Genomic DNA, 19,448 nt, shown 5'->3' with positions numbered 1-19,448 from the left:
ATATTTGTTTATCCATTCATCAGGTGATGAACATTTGGGTTATTTACACTTTGTGGTTTTTGTAAATAGTGGTGCTACATATTTTCATGTAAGTTTTTTTTTTAAAATGTGAGTCCTTATTTCTAAGTTTCTTGGATATTGAATGGAATTGCTAAATCCTATGTTAATTCTAGTTAACTTTCTGAGGAGCTTCCAAATTGTTTTCCAAGGTAGTAGCACCATTTCAGATTCATACCAGCAATAAATAAAGGTTCCAATGCTTATTATTATTTATTGCCGAAGGGGGTTATAGCTCAGTGGTAGTGTGCTTACCTCTCACATGTGAGGCACTGAGTTCAATCCTCAGCACCACATAAAAATAAATAAATGAAGTAAAAAGATATTATGTCTATTTTTTTAAAATATTTTAAAAAATAATTATTATTATTGTCATCCCAGTGGGTATGAAATGATAGCTCATTGTGATTTGATTTGCATTTCCCTATAACTAGTGATGTCAAGCATCTTTTAATGTGCTTATTGGTCTTAGGTATATATTTTCTTTGAAGAAAAATCTATGTCCTTTGCCTTTTTTGTTGTTGTTGTTTTTTGGTACCTGGGATTGCACTTAGGAGCACTCAACCACATCCCCAGCCCTAATTTATATTTTATTTAGAGACAGAGTCTCACTGAGTTGCTTAGCACCTCAATTTTGCTGAGGTTGGCTTTGAACTCATGATCTTCCTACCTCAGCCTCCCAAGCTTCTGGGATTACAGATGTGTGCCACAGTGCCCGGCTCCTTTGCCCATTTTTAATTGGCTTTTTTTATGGTTGAGTTGTAGTGCTAGTTGGATACCAGAACTCCTGTCAAATAACATTTTGCATTTGAGCATTTGTTTTCACTTTCTTGGGAGTGTTCTTTGAAGCACAAATTTTTTTTTTACTTTGATGAAATTCAATTTGTCTAGTTTTTTTCCTTTAGTTGCTTATATTTTGGATATTTAAAAAACCATTGCCTAATCCAAGGTGATGAAGGTTTATACCTAAGATGTCTTCTAATAATTTATAGCTTTAACTCTTGCATTTAGGTCTTTGATCCATTTTGAGCTAATTTTTTTTTTAATTCTTTAGTTGTAGATGGACACAATACCTTTATTTATCTATCTTTATGTGGTGCTGAGGATCAAACCCAGTGCCTCACCTGTGCTAGGCAAGTGCTCTACTACTGGGCCACAACCTCAGCCCCTGATCTAATTTTTGTGTGCTATTCTTTACCATCATTGTAGACTATTGTTTTCCAAGGCTACCCCAAGAAGGAAAGGGAAGTTAGGAACAGGGTGAGTTAAATAAATAAATCTCACTGCTCAGACTGAAGTTCATTTTGAACAAATGATCTCCAGATTTCACTGCAAACCATTAATTTCCAGTTTTCTGGAAAAAAAAATGTTACTGACAATTTTTGCCAGCTTTACCCCACACTTTCATGGTAAAGAGAACTTTTGAAAGTTTTGTTCTCCACCATTTTCACTAATGTCACTCACAGTAATTGAAAGTCATCTTTACCCTTTCACATTTGTATCATTTAAAGGATCCTCAATCCTCCTCATAACAGGGGAGGGGAAATTCACACCAGCCTTCATCAATGAAGTTCCAATTGGTCAGGTAACATTGCTAGGGTTGAGAAATACCAATCTTATGTGAAAAATCTATCCCTGTCATTTATTCTGGCGATGATTTATGACAGACACACACGCACACAGACACACCACACACACATAAAGTTGTATAAAGTAAGGAAAATTGCATAAAAAATGAAAAGATAAATTTTATCTTTAGAGACTTGGCAAGAATGCAACCATTTCTCACTCTTTCTGTGTCTCCTCTGATCATCATCTAGTGGGAGGACGAGAGGGCAGGTGTGGAGAATGTGCACAGAGGGGTTTTCCATATGGTTAGATGTGGAAAAAGATACACTGAGAAGTAGGACTGGAAAACTACTACTTCTGTTTCTTGTCACAAGAAAGTAACAAAAGTTCTTGATTTAAACTCTAGGCCTCTACCAGGATAGATAAGTTGATTTTAATTTGCATAGAAACTATGATTACTTTTGCTTTTCAGCTATTAATACTACATTGAATGTGGTAATTAAGTCTGAGTGCCCTTAAGGCTAAAAAACAGAAAGGTAGGAAAAAGTAACTTGGTTTCTCACAGGAACAACATTCTCATTACAAGATTGTTCTAGAAATGCTTACTTCTTAGATCAGCATTTCTCAAAGTGGAGTTTAGGGACCACCTGCCTAAGAATGACTTAAAGGACTTGAATACAGGCTTTAAGGTCCCTACCCCAGAACTATGGAGTTGGAATAGCTAGGGTTAGTGCCTTGGGATGCATATTTTAGCTTATTACAGTTTCTAGACAGGAACCTTATACCACAATTTTTAAACATTTTTATTCAGATATATTGACATTAATAAATTAAAAAATGGACAGTCCTCAGATCAAAGACCTAAATGCAAAATTTAAACTATAAAACATAAAACATTTAGAGGTAAATACAGGACAAAATGTACATGGTCTTTAGATGACTAGATAAGATACTAAAACCATGTCATCTAAAGAGGCTAGAAGATCTGTTAGGCAAAAAGGCACTTATTTGGGATCTTAGAATTATGATTGAGGGAACACAGACTTCACCAGAAACCAGAATGTGTCCATGTATCCCATTAGGAAAAGGTTTAGAGAGTTTTTTGTTCGTTTGTTTGGTTGGTTGGTTTAGTTTGGTTTTTGAACTGGGGATTGAACCCATGTAGTATTTTTAAGGGTTAAAAAAAAGTGGGAGGAGGTTTACATGAGTTATGTAGGGTTTTTACCAAGAATTACAATTGGAGGGCTGGGATTGTAGTTCAGTGACAGAGTGTTTGACTTGCTCATGTGAGGCACTGGGTTCGATCCTCAGCACCACATAAAAATAAATAAATAAAATAAAGATATTGTGTCCATCTACAACTAAAAAAAAAAACAACTAAAAATAAAAAGAATTATAATTGAAGGATAAATTTACTTCTATAGCTCATTGGTCTAGTAAAGACCATTGCATACCATACATTCTAGGAAAGAGTATAAGATGCACAGTCCTTGGGATGTTTCTTCTCATCAAATAACTTTTTTTTTGGCATGTCAGCAATTTCATAAAGGGTTCCTCCACAAAAAAAAAAAAAAAAATAGAGCTGTCACCAAATTAGGTGACTACTACTGACTTTCTTTCACAATCCATAAAATTTTTAAAAATTGGACTTCATCAAAGTTAAAATCATCTGCTGTTCAAATTTAATTTTAAAAACCATGAAAAGATAAACAACACACTGAAAGAAAAAAAAATTTTTTGGTACTGGGGATTGAACTCAGGGGCACTCAACCACTGAGCCACATCCCCAGCCCTATTTTGTATTTTATTTAGAGACAGGGTCTCATTGAGTTGCTTAGCACCTCACTTTTGCTGAGACTGGTTCTGAACTCATGATCCTCCTGCCACAGCCTCCCGAGTTGCTGGGATTACAGGCATGCACCACCCTGTGCCTGGCTGAAAGAAAATATTTGCAGAACATGTAACTAAAGACTTGTATCTAAGAGGTATACAAAGCTCTCAAAACCAATGAGAGAACAATAAACAAAATATTTGAACTGACACATCACTAAAGAAGATATACAGATGGCAAAGATCCACTTTAAGTAATTTTTATTGTTGTTGTTTTTGGTTTTGTTTTGTGTATGATGTGAGATATGGATCAAAGTTCAGGTGTTGATATATTGATATCTGTTGGTATATTTGCATATTGATATCTAGTTGGTCTATGAAATTTGTTTAAAAGACTCTTCTTTCTCCAACTGACTATTTATAGAAGTGAGACGATTTATATAAGTGCATCTGTTTCTGGATGTTCTATTCTTTTCCATTGATCTATTTGTCCATCTTGACATTTACTTCCTCACTATCTCAATTACTATAGCTTCATAATAAGTCTTAAAATCAGATAATTTGAGTCTTCCAACTTTGTTCTTCCTTTTGAAGTTGTTTTGGTTATTCTATGTTCTTTACATTTTCATATACAGTTGTCCCTTGGGATCCATGGGGTATTGGTTCTGTATATATGCTCAAATTCCTTATGTAAAATGGAATAGTATCTGCACATAATCTATACACATCTTTTTTCCCCCTTTTTTTTCAATGCTGGGGATTAGATCCAGGGCTTTCCAGATGCTATACCCCTAGCCCTGTGCACATTTTCTTCTATACTTTAAGTCATCTCTAGATTACTTATAATACCTGATACAATGTAAATGCTACATAAATAGTGGTTACACTCTATTGTTTAAGGAATAAGATTTTTTAAAATTCTATGCATGTTCATTACAGATGCAATTTTTTTCCAAATATCTTCTGTTTTCAGTTGGTTGAGTCCATGGAGGGAAGAGATACAGATACAGAGAGCCAACAGTATATTTTAGAATGAGCTTATCAATTTCTGGGGGAAAAAAAACTTGCTGAGATTTTATTGGGATCACTTTAGTGATCTATAGGTCAATTGACTTTTTCCACAATAAAGCAAAATCTACAATTTCAATCTTAACGGAATCTCTCCTGATTAGCCCTGGCCTGTAATAAAAAAGACACATTTGTTTGGAAGGTAAAAATGTATTTATTCAGCTAAAATTCAGACACACATTTCCCAAACCCTCCTCAAGGCCTGGCACCATGCTCTTCTAGGTTATGACAGGAAGGTAAAATCCAGATAATAAGCTAACCAGAACCAGCATGTAGTTTCCATTAAAAGAAAAGAAAGAAGAAATAAAGAAAGAAAGAAAGAAAGAAAGAAAGAAAGAAAGAAAGAAAGAAAGAAAGAAAGAAAGAAACGTAGGTTATGACAGGAAGGTAAAATCCAGATAATAAGCTAACCAGAACCAGCATGTAGTTTCCATTAAAAGAAAAGAAAGAAGAAAGAAAGAAAGAAAGAAAGAAAGAAAGAAAGAAAGAAAGAAAAAACCCTGAAAGCCCCACAGTTGTCCCAGTCCCTTTATTCACAGATATGCAAACTGAGGGTCAGTTTTACCATGAGTGACATTTCACAAGGGCTCTAAGAACTTGGAAAGGCCCACAGTGAGTGGGAGGCAGAGCCTTGAGCTGGATCCTGTGAGGAGATGAGACTCTCAGGGGCAGAATAGAGACTCAGGGGCACCCAGGCAATGGGGGAGGGTGGTATGCAAGTTCCAAGTTCAGGAATGTCAAGAACATCGGCCCCTTGTATATGTCTAGTACTTCACAAAGATCTGACATAGAACCATTATCACCCTATAGCACCTTTCATCCTTAGGGATTCTAGGGCCTAATAATTCTATGCAATGAGCAAGGCATAAGATACCTGGGGTTATGGGTGAGAAGGACACTGGGAGCCAGGGAGGGATTGGAGACAGCCTAGCAGCAGAGGGCATTGTATCCAAAGGATGTTATGGAGTCAGAGTTTGGTCAGGGAAGAGGAATGTTTAACAAATACATGGGGAGAGGTCAAGGAGGGAGATGGGCCCTGTGGTTTGGGACGTCTTTGTATGTGGCATGATGGGATGGTCTAGGGGGCTGTGGGGAAAGCCCACGGGGCAGGCAGCTTTGTGATGGCAGCACTTAGGTGGGATACAAGGCAAGGTAGAAACCAAGTCCACAGTTCCATCCTAGTCACTGGGCAACATGTTTTGGTCACTTGAATAATAAAAGATGCCCCTGGAGTCCTTCGAAGACCACAGAGCTGCCTCCAAGGGAGAACATAGGCAGTGGTGATTTGAATCCTGGCTTGAGAGGTCATGGGTAGAGTTGGAAGAAATGCCATTGAGATGAGAGAGTAAGCCTCATATATCAGGCTGAAGAGTTCAGATTTTAGGCTGTTGTAGGCAACAAAGGGGCAGGCAGGTGGGGAAGCCACTCGAGTTGAGATGTGTTATTTTTCTTACACCTAGGATGACATCCAAATAAAGAATGTGATTCTTATTACTGTCCAGAGGTTTGTGATCTACCCCTCACCTGATCATATACTTTGGGTTCAAGTGGAAAAAATAAGCACTTCACAGGCACACTGTTTAGTTCTTAATTCAGTACAAAGGGAGCTAATTGTTGAAATATGGATGGACCCACAGTCCAGGCACAAAGGGAACCCAGCAGGATGGGTGGGAGAAACAATGGCTACCAGGGACAGGCAAGCCAGAAACTGTTTCTGAATAAGTAGGAAAATAAGATTAAGATCTATACACGGGCTGGGATTGTAGCTCAGTGGCAGAGCGCTTGCCTCTCCCGCGTGAGACGCTGGTTTCGATCCCCAGCACCACATAAAAATAAGTAAATAAAAATAAAGATATTGTGTCTATCTACAATTTAAAAAAGTTTTTTAAAAAAGATCTATAAACTTTGATATATTTTATAGTATTCTATGAATACGTGTATGAAAAATCAATATACGCAATCCATTCAAAATAGCTTAAATTTGAGAGTGTTGTTTTGCTTTGTTTCAGGTCAAGGGAATCTACAATTTGAATCAACCACTGGGTGAGTAGTGGTTTTTTTTTGTTTGTTGGTTTGTTTGTTGTTGTTATTTGCTTGTTTTATTTTGTTGTTTTTTTTTTAAGAAATGTCCAGGGGCTGGGATTGTGGCTCAGTGGTAGAGCACATGCCTAGCATGTGTGAGGCACTGGGTTTGATTCTCAGCACTGCATATAAATAAATGAAAAAAATAAAGGTCTATCAACATCTAAAAAAATTTTTTTAAAGAAATGTTAAATGCTATGGATAATTCATATTGATTTTGCATGATTCTTCTTATAGAATTTTTTTAACATTGAACGTGCTATGAATAATTTCCAATCTTAAAAAAAAAAAAATTTCAGTTTCCTGACCCCACTACCAGACAAGGGCAGCTTTTCCAGTGCTGACTCACTGGGCCATCAATTAAAGTGATACCTGCCACTTTGAAACCTCCTTTAATTGCTGTTGCATCTATTTGTTTGTTTGTTTTTAATATTCAAATGAGAACTTCCAATTCTACTCCTATTTTCACGTGCTTGCCTGTCCCTCTTTGCTGAGTGGATACTAGTATCCTCTCACGTTAATTCCTACAGCTTCCCTCTCTCCACTAAGAGCTCTTCTGGTCACCACTGTCCTCTCATTCCCTCTAGTCTGCAGGAGGATGCACTTACACTCCCTTCAGGAGGTAAACTTTCTCTGTAACTCCTCTCCCTGGCTAAGGCATGAAGGAGGAACCCACTATGTGTTTCCTGAATAAACCTTAGTCTGTGATCCAGTTTTGATACAGGAGCCCACTTAAATTTTTAGACTCATTTATCCTGCTCCTAATGGAGCTGCCCAAAGAGATGACAGAGGTGGGAGTCAGTGAAGTCTCTAGAAACCAGCAGAGTTTCTCTCCCTGCTCTTTGCACCCATGATCTTATGAAGTACTCTCTAATTACACCATTTAGTGGACCATATTATAATTTTATGATGTGTTTTTCTCTCTACTAGACCGTAAATTTCTCTAGGGCATGGAGGTTGTCTTGTTAGTTTTAGCTTCTCTTGGGCCTCATATACAAGGGCCTGTCACTTGTATAGGTGCTCAGTAAATGTTTAGTGAATGAAAGAACTCATTGAAGCATCAAGTGAAGCTTGCAAACTACTCTGTAAACAAAGTTGTGGGGAGGGGCAGTGCCAAGGTTTAGCTCAGGCCCATCTCATTTACTTGGACCTTCTGTGTCTAGTAGGTGTTAGTTCTAATCTAATCCAAAAGACTTGGTACAACAGTTGGCATTTCAGGCCAATAATCAGGAGAGGAGGGAACTGCAGTAAGCCAGTGAAACAGTTTTTGGGAATCCAGAAGGGGATTTCTCCTCCTTACCTCTCCACCTTTAAGATTTGCAGCCATGCAAGGCGCAAAGGCACACACCTATAATCTTAATGGCTTAGGAGGCTGAGGCAGGAGGATCACAAGTTTAAAGCCAGCCTCAGCAAAAGTGAGGCATTAAGCAACTCAGTGAGACCTTGTCTCTAAATACAATACAAAATAGGGTGGGGATATGGCTCAGTGGTCAAGTGCTCCTGAGTTCAATCCCCAGTACCTCTCCCAGCCCGCCAAAAAAGAGTACTGTGAGTTCAAATCTAACCTCAGCAACTTTGCAAGGTCCTAAGCAACTCAGTGAGATCCCATCTCTAAAAAAATAAATAAATAAATACAAAAAAGTGCTGGGACTGTGGCTCAATGATTAAGTGCTCCTGGGTTCAATCCTTGGTACCCACCCACCCCAAAAAAAAAAGATTTGCAGCCAGTTAGAGGTTAACTTTATTATCCAACAAGAGGTGTCCTTTGAACGTTCCCTTGTTGAATGTTACCGTAGAGTTGGGGCAGATCTTACATCACAGGTAAAAGAGGAGAGAGAAGTTGCACCTGGAGATTTAAGCCAGGGATAACCTAGTGCAAGCCAATGCTGCTCTGGCTGGTAGAAGGAGGAATGCAAGTGCTGTTCTCTCCCATGATTCAGTGCTCCTCTGTATTTCTCTAAAGCAAAGGCAATGGAGTGGAATGTGTTCCTGGAACTGAAAACACAGATAGAGCTACAACTAGCAAGGAAGAGCCAGTCTCCAGCACTCATGGAATGAAAGGTAGGACCCAATGGAGAGCAGAGCACAGAGGCAGGGTGACACTGCTGCTGAGCCGCTGGGGAAGACACCCGAGTCCCGGCCCTCCCTTAGGAGTAAGAGGGAGGAGAAAGAACAGCATCTACACCCTTTATGTGGTATAAAGTCAATTTCCTGCTGTTCATTTGTGGTGTTCTAATTAGGTCAGAAGTCTCACATTGAGAGGTAACTCCTCTCTAGAAGAGCTGCTCTGCGAAGGAGTAGTTGTTGCAGGTAAGAGCAGGGCCAGAAGGTCTGTGCTTTAGAAGCAAGATGTGTGGAGGCACTTTACTTGTCGCTTTCTCCAGGAATCTTGAATTTTGAAATTTGCTGCTTCCCAGAACTCTCTGTGGAAAGATTCAGAGCTCTTGTTCCAGGTACTTCCCCATAGGATATCACCTCTAACCACTTTGTACATCAATTTCCTAAAAGGCAGAATTGGGCGCAGGATGAAAATTAAATAAATAAGCAGATATGTAGACATTTTTATATTTCCTATTTTAAGGACATCACTGTAGGTTATAGGTTCATGGGGCTTTGAATATGTTATTTTATCATCTTATCTTTTCCTAACTATTTAAACTAAAGATAATTTTTAAATCTTCTGCTTTATGCTTCCTGAAACTGCCCATAGTGAAAACCTTGGGAATTTAATATTTAAAGTTTGGGCTTTTGGACTATGTCTCCATCAACTCAGGTTGCCAGAAACAAAATGCCACAGACCAAGTGGCTTAAAGAACAGAAACTTTCTTTTCACAGTTCCAGAGGCTGGAAGTCTGAGATTAGGTAACAGAATGCTTGGTGCTAGTTGGGGGTCCTCTTCCTGAATGGCAGGGGGCTCTCTCCTCACTGTGTGCTCATGTGACTTCCACGTTCAGTGGGTCAGGGCAAAGAACCAGCTCTCTGGTGTCTCTTCTAAGGGCACTGATCCCCATATGACCAAGGCCCTGCCCTCCTGACCTCATTAACCCTCTCACCTCCAAAGGTCCCATCTCCAAATACCACCACATGAGGCATTAGGGCTTCAACATGTGAATGGGATGGAGCATGAACATTCAGCCCATAGCAGACCATTTGTGATTAACTTGGTGCAATACAAATATGTCTTCAGGCACATACTCTATTTTACAATGGCTGCTAGAAGAAGTATTAGTTCAAAATGCACTTATTGAGCACTTAGAAAGTACAAAAGTCATTAAACAAGCCCAGTCCCAGAACCTCCCATCTACCCCAGGCCAAGACTGAATAAGTTTCTTCTTTAAGCTTCTGGACTCTTGGATGTTAATGAGCATGAGTAGCAAATTAAACAGGAAGAAGTCCACGTCATGGAGAAATCAGATGTTCAGACCTGGTCAACAAATATTAATAGTAATGCCATTTAATAAGGCAGTAATTGTCAACTAGGGTGTGTTGGTGCTATAAAGTTTTATATTTAGAAAATGAAAAGCGACCTGTTTTCTTCTAAGTACAAACCGGGAAAATAAGGATTGAGAAAAATCTTGGTTCTAGAATATGGTCTATAAATCTTTCGTCAGGCCTAGTCCTCCAAGGGAGGTGGCAGGAGCTCTGGGAGGTTGGAGGTTTTGTTTTATTTTCCTGTGGAAATTTCAGGTTGGCTTGTGAAAAGCTTTTTTTTTTTTTTTGAAGGAAAATAAAACTGAATTTATATCTCCTAAGTAACTGGTTGTATCTTCTAACACTGTCTCATATTTACTATGGTGGTTAGAGGGTGTCATATTCCAGTTTCCTCTTACTTTGAAAAACTCAAAGTGAGGTAAGGTGCCTGGAGTTGGGCTCCTGTTTCAGCTGGGGCCCAACAGACCAACAAAATATGTTGGCACTTCAGTTCCCAACCTATTAGGTTGTTGATTTAATAGGTGACTTTTCAGATTACTGGGACTTTAAAACACTGAACCTATGAAGGCTAGCCAGGTCATAATGTATGTCATGCTCATGAGGTGTTTTCACAAAAAGATATTTATGAGCTGATCTGTTTGAGGACAGAAGGGTCAACAATGACAAAGATATCCAAATATGATCACCAGGAGATATGAACTAACTGATATAGATTTATAATTCCTCTTTTACCCAGATCATAAGGATGAGGATTATCCAGATGCCTTCCTTCCTTTCCTCTCTCTCTCTGCACTAACTTAAGGTCATTATGCCCAAAAGGCATGGTATGAGCAGAAGAAAGAAAGGATGACTTTTAGTGTGCACTTGGTTTGAACTGTGTCTGTATATGTTCGTGTATTATCTGTGTACACTCAGGCATACACAACTTTCAATATTGGGAAGGCTGCCTCGTTTCAGGGGACAAAAAAGTGGCAGTAGAATGACCATTGTGTTGATATGAGCTGAGATGATCTTTCACTAATTAGGCTCATGAAAACCAGTCAGCTCTTGAGAAGTTTGGTTGACACCATAAAATCAATAAATACACAAATAATTCAGTTGGGTTGTGAAAAGTAGCTAAAACACAAAAACACTACATGCAGGTGAGGCTGTGGAGCAACAGGAACTCTCATTCATTGCTGGTGGGAATGCAAAATGGCTTAGTTGCTTTGGAAGGCAGTTTAGTAATTTCTCACAAAACAGAATATATTCTTTCCATACAACTCAGCATGCATGCTCAGTATTTTCCCAGAGGAGTTGAAAACTTATGTCTCTACAAAAATCTGAACACAAATATTTCTACATGCTTTTATTCACATTTTCCAAACCTGGAAGCAACCAAGATATCCTTCAGTGAGTAAACGGATAAACTGGCACATCCAGTCAATGGAATATTATTCAGCACTAAAGAAATGAGCCATCAAGCCAAGAAGAGACATTAAAAAAAAACAACCTAAATGCATACTATTCAGTGCAAAAGGCCAATCTGAGAAATCTATAATTCATATGATCCCAGCTTTATGACATTCTAGAAAATTCAAATTTTTTATTATCTGGAGATAGTAAAGGGATCATTTGTTGTCAGGAGTTAGTGTGGAAGAGAAGGATGAGTATACAGAGTGGGGATTTTTAGGACACTGAAAATTTTCTGGTGTGATACTGTAATGGTGGATACATATCATTTGTACAAACCCATAGAGTGTGCATCACCAAGAGCAAACCCTAACGTAAACAATGGACTTTGGATGAGTACAAGTGTCCATGTAGGTCCATCAGCTTCACTCCTCTGGTAATGATGGTGATGGTGAGGAAGCTAGGCATGTGTAGGGGCAGGGGCCTTGTGGAAAATCTCTGAACCTTCCTCCACATTTTCTTATGAAACATTTTCTGCTTAAAAAAAAAAAATAGGGCTGGGAATGTGGCTCAGGCGGTAGCGCGCTTGTCTGACATGCGTGCGGCCCGGGTTCGATCCTCAGCACCACATACCAACAAAGATGTTGTGTCCGCCGAGAACTAAGAAATAAATATTAAAAATTCTCTCTCTCTCTCTCTCTCTCTCTCTCTCTCTCTCTCTCTCTCTCTCTCTCTCTCTCTCCTCTCTCACTCTCTCTTTAAAAAAAAAAAAAAAAGTAAAAAAAAAAAAATAGGAACCTCCATAAAGACTTTCTTCAAATAGGCCACATGCACATTATTGTATTAGATGGTGTTGAAACCTGCCCAGTTCCTCTTTATCAGGCTATTACATTCATTTACTTCCCAATTGCTTTGAGGTCAGCTGATGATATCTCACAGTTGCGCCCTTCTAAGAACTGTCCTCAGCTGACGAGAGCTGTCTAGCCAGGAAATGCCTGTGAGGCTACATCCTCCCCCAAGGGTAGCTTGTGGCCCACAAATGAGTTACTAGTTCAGGATACAAAAGCCAACCCTCCGTACCAAGATAACACGCTTGTGGTCCCATGTGTGCTCTAGCATTTCCTAGGGGATCGGGCTGATGTTAGACTTCAGCCAAACCCACATCTACGCCTACTTCTTCCCCACCCTGTTTTCTGCCCTCACTATCTTACAGGTTTCATCTGAAAGCCCTTTCTCAATAACACACTTGCACAATCTGCTTCCTGACCTAAGACAGTACAGGAGAAATCCAAGAAACAATGGGACTCTGGTATTGGGTCACCTGCTGGCAATTAGTAATAAGGACCCCATCAGTGGTGTTACAGAGTACTGAGAGTCCTGATCCCTGAACTGCTGTGGTTCAATTGCCTGGACCTTCACCTGTGGTGAGCTGGGATCAGATATAGGTGGGCAGTGACACGCCAGCTGGTGCTAGGTCTTTGGAGAGGATGATGGAATTAAGAGTCTACTGCTAAGTATCACTGAGGCACTGAAGATAAAGGAACAGACCCACATTAGTCACCTATTTAAAGCCCATTGTGAGAATCAGAGGGCCTCCTTGCCAATGTTTAGCTCCTCATCTCCAGGCAGACTGAGCTGAAGAGCCAGTGGCAGAATTTAAGAAAAGGATACATTTTCAGGCAAGGCAAATCTGTCACTTGGTCATTTTGGGATCCTAGCCAGTAGATGAGGAGACAAAGTCAGGTCATGATACGTAAAAAGGACCCTAAGCATTGAAATGAGAATTCTGGGTCCATACCCTTTATCCCCTGGACTGGCAGTGGTGACCTACTCCCCCTTATTAAGAGAGAGACCTTCTCCCATCCCCCCCAGGACTGTGCAGAACCTGTAGATGAAGCATGAAAGACAATGTTTGCTCTTCCTCGTGTTCTCCACATCTCCCTTCCAAACCCTTTCCAGAATAGAGACTAGGATGGGCATTACAACATGACCTGACCTGGGGTAGAAGCACATGGACCTATGGTCATGACCTCCAAAGGCAAAGATCTTTGAATTATGCTTTAGTGCCCATCTAGGAAGATCCATTATAGAAAAGGTACCAAAAGACCAATCCAACTGGACAACTTGGACAGTAGATGTCAGAAAGCTTCCTTCATGGCACCCTAGAGCCTAAACCATGGGCTCCTAATACAGAAATCTTGGTAGCAGAACTGGAGGCTGTGCATGGGCCCTGCAGTGGGGGCTCCCTATCATCAGGACTGCTCTGGGATGTGAGGACCATCTGGCTACAATGTGGGTCCCTGGTTCCCATGGGTACATGGTTCACCAGGGATCTTGCTTGCCAGGTGGGTGTCTCCTTACTCCTTTACCACTCCACATGTGTCCCTTATATATTCAGTTGACAAAGATGACCTGCTCTCATAGAAGAGAGATGTTCTTTAGTCAGAGTTACAGGGGTAATGGTGCTTCCCTGCTAGAACATCCAATTTGTAGGATAATAAAATTGTCAAACTTCCAAGACTCCAACTCCAGACTCATCCAAATGAGAGTCTGTATAAGCAAGCCTGCTTTTCTTTATTAAAAAAAAAAAGTCCTATCTAGCTGCCAGCCCGTTGAATGTCCAACCTGCTAGAGAGATCCATGCTGAGCCCTCAGTATGGTACTGTTAAGAGAAGTCGATTTCTTCAGCCCCCACAGGCTCAGGGACACAGTGTGTAATATTGCTTTCATCAAGGGACTCAACATGGACAAATGACCACTGAACTATGGTCCCACCACCCCATTCAGAAGTTATTGGCCTGATAGAGGAGTGGAACAGCCTTTTGAAGGCAAGGCAGAGCTGCAATTTGGACATGGCACTGTGGATAGGGAGTGCCATCCTTCTGGATGCAGTATGTGCCTTGAACTGTGGCTACATTACAGGGCTGAGCCCCAGTAGGCAGAATATATGAATCCAAGAGCAAAGATATCATGCTTGCTCATTATCACTTCTAGTGACCGACATGAGGGATTTGTTCCCACTTATCCCTGCAACGTTAGCCTCAATGAGTCTAGAGATCTTGGATCCTAAGGGAACACTTCCACTAGGGAACATGGTAAAAGTCCTACTTAGCTTAAAGCTACATCTACCACCTGCTGCTGCAGTTGTTCATTAGTTTGGATTTTGCCTTCAATTCATCACTTCCCTCCTACTCATGCTAGACACCCTGACCCCTGGTGCCCATCAGGCATTTCTACTGATGGCATCCAGTCCAAGACTCATCCCTGGCTATAGTTCTTTTGCTCACCAATGCAGTGACAGTGGGCATGGGAGCACCGAGAGATGTCCCAATGATCACCTCTCTGCCTCTCCCAGACAGCAGTCTTACTCCTCCCCATGGTCAGGATCAATCCTCCCTCTAGTGTGACAGCTACTTTTTTGCCTGCCAGCCTACTGGCATGAGTACAAAGTGATAGGGCTCTCATTCTATTAGGGGAAGAGTCTGGGTGGGGCAAGGAAGAAAGATGGAATTCACTTAAGGACTGATGCATTTCAGTAGTGGGACAGTCACAGAACAAGCGGGTGTGCTGTTTCTGATGCCATTAGTTGAACAGCCTCTTTTTGGCCGCTGACTATACAAATTAAGGAGTTAAATGAAAATTTGAACTCTGAATTCACTGATGTCCTGGATTTGCAGAGCCCTGGCCATATGAAAAACCACAAACTGAGAATAAGCTTTTTGCCTCATAGGCAACCGAGGAAGAGCCTCTGGACAGACCCCAGAGAGCTACAAGCCCCTCCTCAAGCCTCTCTTTAGGCACCCCCCCACACACACACACACACACCGTCAGATCCCCAGGGTTTTGAAGGTGGCAAATGGGTTATCTAGTATAGTACATAAGGGTTGTTTCTTTGCTAACTTTTGTGACATTTCCTTTTTTGGCCTAAATAAATTATTTGCTTTCATCATTATTATTATGATTCAAAATTATTTCATGCCCTCTTGTAAATTGATGAATAAAATAAGTTCTAGCAAACAGTTCTTTCTAGTGAGATTGTGGGTTATTTTGGATATATAACCAGCTAGCTTGATTTTTTTTTCTGGTTACAAAAAGGAATACACATTCAGGCTATCAAAAACAGGAAATACAGAAAAGTACAGATGAAAATTCAAACTGGATATAACCACTATATAAATCTTTCCAACTTTGTGTCCATAGAAATGCATGCTTTTTAAAAAATGGAACCATACTAATATTTGCATGGCTTTATATTTTAGTCTTATTGAAAAATTCCCATTGAATCTGATGAAATGGGCAAGGCTTAGACTAGACCCAATGAGACATGTCAGCTTATCCTTCACCCTTACCCCCACCATTGGGCTTCTTCCAACACTGAATATCCAAGGAAGCTGGTTTCTGAGCTAGGAAGTGATTTCCTAGCTGGGACGTTTGTTTGATCTCAGCTTAAAACAGCTCTAAAACTCTAAGACTGCCAACTCAGACTGCCCTACAAACTGAAAAGAACTTTGACAACAGAAAATACACTTGGGGGGAAAAATGTGCCTTGAGACTATGAGGAATCTGAAAGCAATTAACTGAATGCTTAGGAATGATTTGCTTCCTCTTAGCCAAAGACCATTCATTAGCAAATAAAATAGATGCTTCAGCTGCAGACTAGTCTGGATTGATTGATTGACCTATATTTACACTCTGGGCTGCCAAACAAAAGATCCTAATCCAGCCTAATACCCTGGGAACATTCTGGCACTCTCTCCTCTGTGAGCTCTGGAAAGTGAGTAGTATGATCAGGCAGAAGGTGACTCATGAGTTAAACCCTAGAAGACAGAAACCTTGGTTAGCAGCACAGCATAATCCTGAGGTTTTACAGACCCAGGCTCAAGACCATCTCTATCTTTTTGAATAAATTGTTTAGCCTCTTTGGGCTTAAGTTCTTTTTATCGTTTATTTTACAAAATGTAGACACACATTAAATGAGATTAAGCGATTAAATGAGATGAAGCTTTTAGGCTGTTCCCAGTTTTCTGTTAGTATATGATCATTAGCACCTACTTACTGTACATCCCTGGAAGGGAATGGAAGGTCAGCGGCTCAGGCACTGCCTTAGGGCAGCTCCCCACCACTCCCAGACCCCCAGGTGAAAATAATGTGCTTTCGTTCATGTGATAGAGATGAGGCTTTAAAGGTTGTGCCTAATTGTAAGGAATAGAGAAAAATCTAGTTTGGAAGAGAATAGAATAGAATTTACTCATTTAATATCTTCAAGGTATTAGTTGCCGCTGAACTAGCAGGATCTATATTGGTCCGTTAGTGCCATCCAGTGTTCAGCAAGGGAAAGGCCATGATTTTGCCTTGGAAGTCTATAATTTACCAAAAAATGTGTTTTCTGATGAGGATAACTTAATCTCACTAATAGGTTCTCTTGTTCATAAGTTTCATTCAATTTTCTTAAGCAAAATCAAAACCTTGGAATTCTAAACACTAAATGCTAAAACTAGATTCATGCAGGGTTTATGTGATGTGAGCTATGAAGATCATCCAAGAGTGGAAAAGACACTACTCCCCAGACCTTATCAGCATGAATTTTCATGGGCCACCTTTTCCACTCTTGTTGTCCTTCCCCACCCACACTCTTTAGATGTATTCTGCTACATGAACTGGGAGGGCCTTGGAGGCTTGGGGAACACTGACCCAACACACTGCAGGACCTCAGCTGCGACTAGTCACTCTATGCATTTTCCAAGAAGGAACATATCACTTAAATTTTTGCTGTAATCAAATTGAATATTTGTCAAGATCCAGTGTGTTGGTTTGGTACTTCAGAATGTGTATGTGGAATAAAATCATGGCATTTGAAGGTAAATGGATGGAGTTGGAGAATATAATGCTAAGTGAAGTTAGCCAATCCCCCAAAACCAATGCCAAATGTTTTCTCTGATATAAGGAGGCTGATTCTTAGTGGGATTGGGAGGGGGAGCATGGGAGGAATAGACAAACTCTAGATAGGGCAAAGGGATGGAAGGATAAGAGAGGGAGCATGGGGGTAAAAAAGATGGTGGAATAAGATGGATATCATTACCTAAATACATATATGAAGACATAAATGGTGTGAATATACTTTATATACAACCAGAGATATGAAAAATTTTGCTATATATGTGTAATATGAATAATAATGCATTCTGCTGTCATATATAACAAATAATAATTTTAAAAATTTAAAGCAAAACTGTGTGTGCTGTTTCTTTTTAAAGCTATTTATTACCTTATAATCTGTTTCCTCTCCTGAGTATTTCTGAGAATGAGACAATGACAAATTGTCCCCAAATTTGAGTAACAATAGAATACTTGGAATGCCCATAACTGCTCCAGAGAAGCTTTCTTCAGTATTATTGTAATTATTATTAGCACTAATTATAACAAGTGTTACTTTTTTAATTCATGTGATTACCAGGTATTTTACTTCATTAACATGTTAGCTAATCCTCTTACCAAGACATTATTATTCCTTTTTTAAAGATTTTTAAAAAAAAAAAACAGATTTAACTTGCCCAAGGTCACATAGTTTGTGAGTGGAAAAATAAGAATTGCATTCAGATCTGGCTGGTTCCAGAGTCCATTCTCCTACCACTGGGCAGTGGGCCTCTCATGTGTTCACCCACACACATGCCTATGACTGGCCAGACCCCCTAATCTGAGATTCTGAACCCTCAATGCTGCTAGCTCCTTACTGCTGACCCCATGACCCAACTCCAGGAGAGGATTAAATACGCAGGTGATTTAAGCTAGAACAAAAGGCAGCTCAAGAACTGGAAGGGCCTGGATGAAGGAGAAACATCATCTAGGAGCCAGGACCCACAGCTCCTGACCCCACTTTGGGCCTTGAGAAGTCCCCACAGGTCAATTACCACAGTTGGTTGCCTGTGAGCCACATCTTCCTCCCCAGGACTTTGCCCCCAGGACCTTCTCCAAGTTTTGCAGGTTCTAAGAATTCCAGGTTCTAAGAGTTCCAGGAGCCACCAGGATAGAGAGTGAATAGGGCATTATCTCTGCTGCCCAGAGCCCAGGGCCACAGGTGAGGACACCCAGAGCAGCTGCAGTTTGGGACTCGCCCTGGAAAGGCTCAGGTGACCCTTAACCACTCCCACAGCACCTCTCCTGCTTTGCCTCTAGAGCAGAACCCGAGCACACAGAGATGGAGTAGGACGCAATAGATGAGGCCATCACACCAAGGGTGAATAATGTCTAAGAAGCTGTTGTTTTACTTTTGTAAATGATTTGATACATGATTGCTACATGGCCCTGCAGGAGAATGAAGGCAGGTGATCACCTCACCTCAGGTGCCAGCTGCCTGCAGAGTGGCTGGAACTCATCAGGCCTCTCAGTTCCCATCCTGCCCACCTGGGCTGTGGGGGTTCCAGGCTGAGCCAGGCCTCTAAACCAGGACAGGGCCACCATCCAAACCTTCCAGCAGAGGGCTCTGTGGTCCCTGGCAGTCCCTGCATCCTCTGAGGCACTGGGACCACTGGACCCTGGAGGCTCAGCCCCTCTGGTTCCCGCAGCGGGTGATGGAGGACACAGCTCCCTCCATCCCTCCAAGACTCCCTTGCAGACCTTCAGGAAGACAGTCATTCTCCTGCCCTCGCTCTTTGCTCCTGGCATAAGGAGACTCAGGGATAGACAACCACCCTAAAGAGGAGTCATGGGAGTCCCTACAGAGTTGCCTCTGGATATTGGAGGTGGGGCCCATCCCTGAGCCAGTCCCTGCCTCACTCCCCATATGTGTGCTGGTTGTGTTCAGCTACGTAATAAATTTCCTGAACCTTAATAGCTTAAAACAAACACTTATTATCTCGGTTTCTGAGCTACAACTCAGCTAGGAAGTTTTAACCCAGGTCTCTCATGAGGGCCACAGAAGCTGTAGGCCTAGGGCTGCAGTTCTTGATGCTCCCCATAATTATTTCACCCCAAGGGTCCATTTACCCTGCAGTGTGTCTGGAATCTGTCTTTAGGTTCTT

At 40.8% G+C, this 19,448-nt stretch overlaps 1 protein-coding gene across 9 annotated transcripts in view; it reads left to right on the top strand.

Annotated features, from left to right (window-relative positions):
* The window catches only part of Mcf2l2 (MCF.2 cell line derived transforming sequence-like 2), a 224,364-nt gene that overhangs the window by 201,482 nt on the left and 3,434 nt on the right, over positions 1-19,448 (top strand). For 5 of the 9 annotated variants that reach the window (XR_013436674.1, XM_021729793.3, XM_078043732.1 and 2 more), the window contains exons 26-27: positions 6,534-6,567; positions 8,570-8,667. Coding sequence is in view for 8 of the 9 variants with exons in the window: in XM_021729793.3 (XP_021585468.2) it covers positions 6,534-6,567; positions 8,570-8,667 (132 nt within the window). In the remaining variant the exon portion in view is untranslated. Of the gene's footprint in view, positions 1-6,533; positions 6,568-7,193; positions 7,229-8,569; positions 8,668-19,448 lie in introns of those variants that run through there. The other 4 variants (XM_078043734.1, XM_078043735.1, XM_078043738.1 and 1 more) reach the window with 2 other exon arrangements.

The sequence above is a fragment of the Ictidomys tridecemlineatus genome, chromosome 3, assembly GCF_052094955.1.
Source record: "Ictidomys tridecemlineatus isolate mIctTri1 chromosome 3, mIctTri1.hap1, whole genome shotgun sequence".
NCBI classification, from domain to species: Eukaryota; Metazoa; Chordata; class Mammalia; order Rodentia; family Sciuridae; genus Ictidomys; species Ictidomys tridecemlineatus.
The sequence above is the reverse complement of the archived record's forward strand: the minus strand, read 5'-3'. Positions and strand labels throughout refer to the sequence as shown.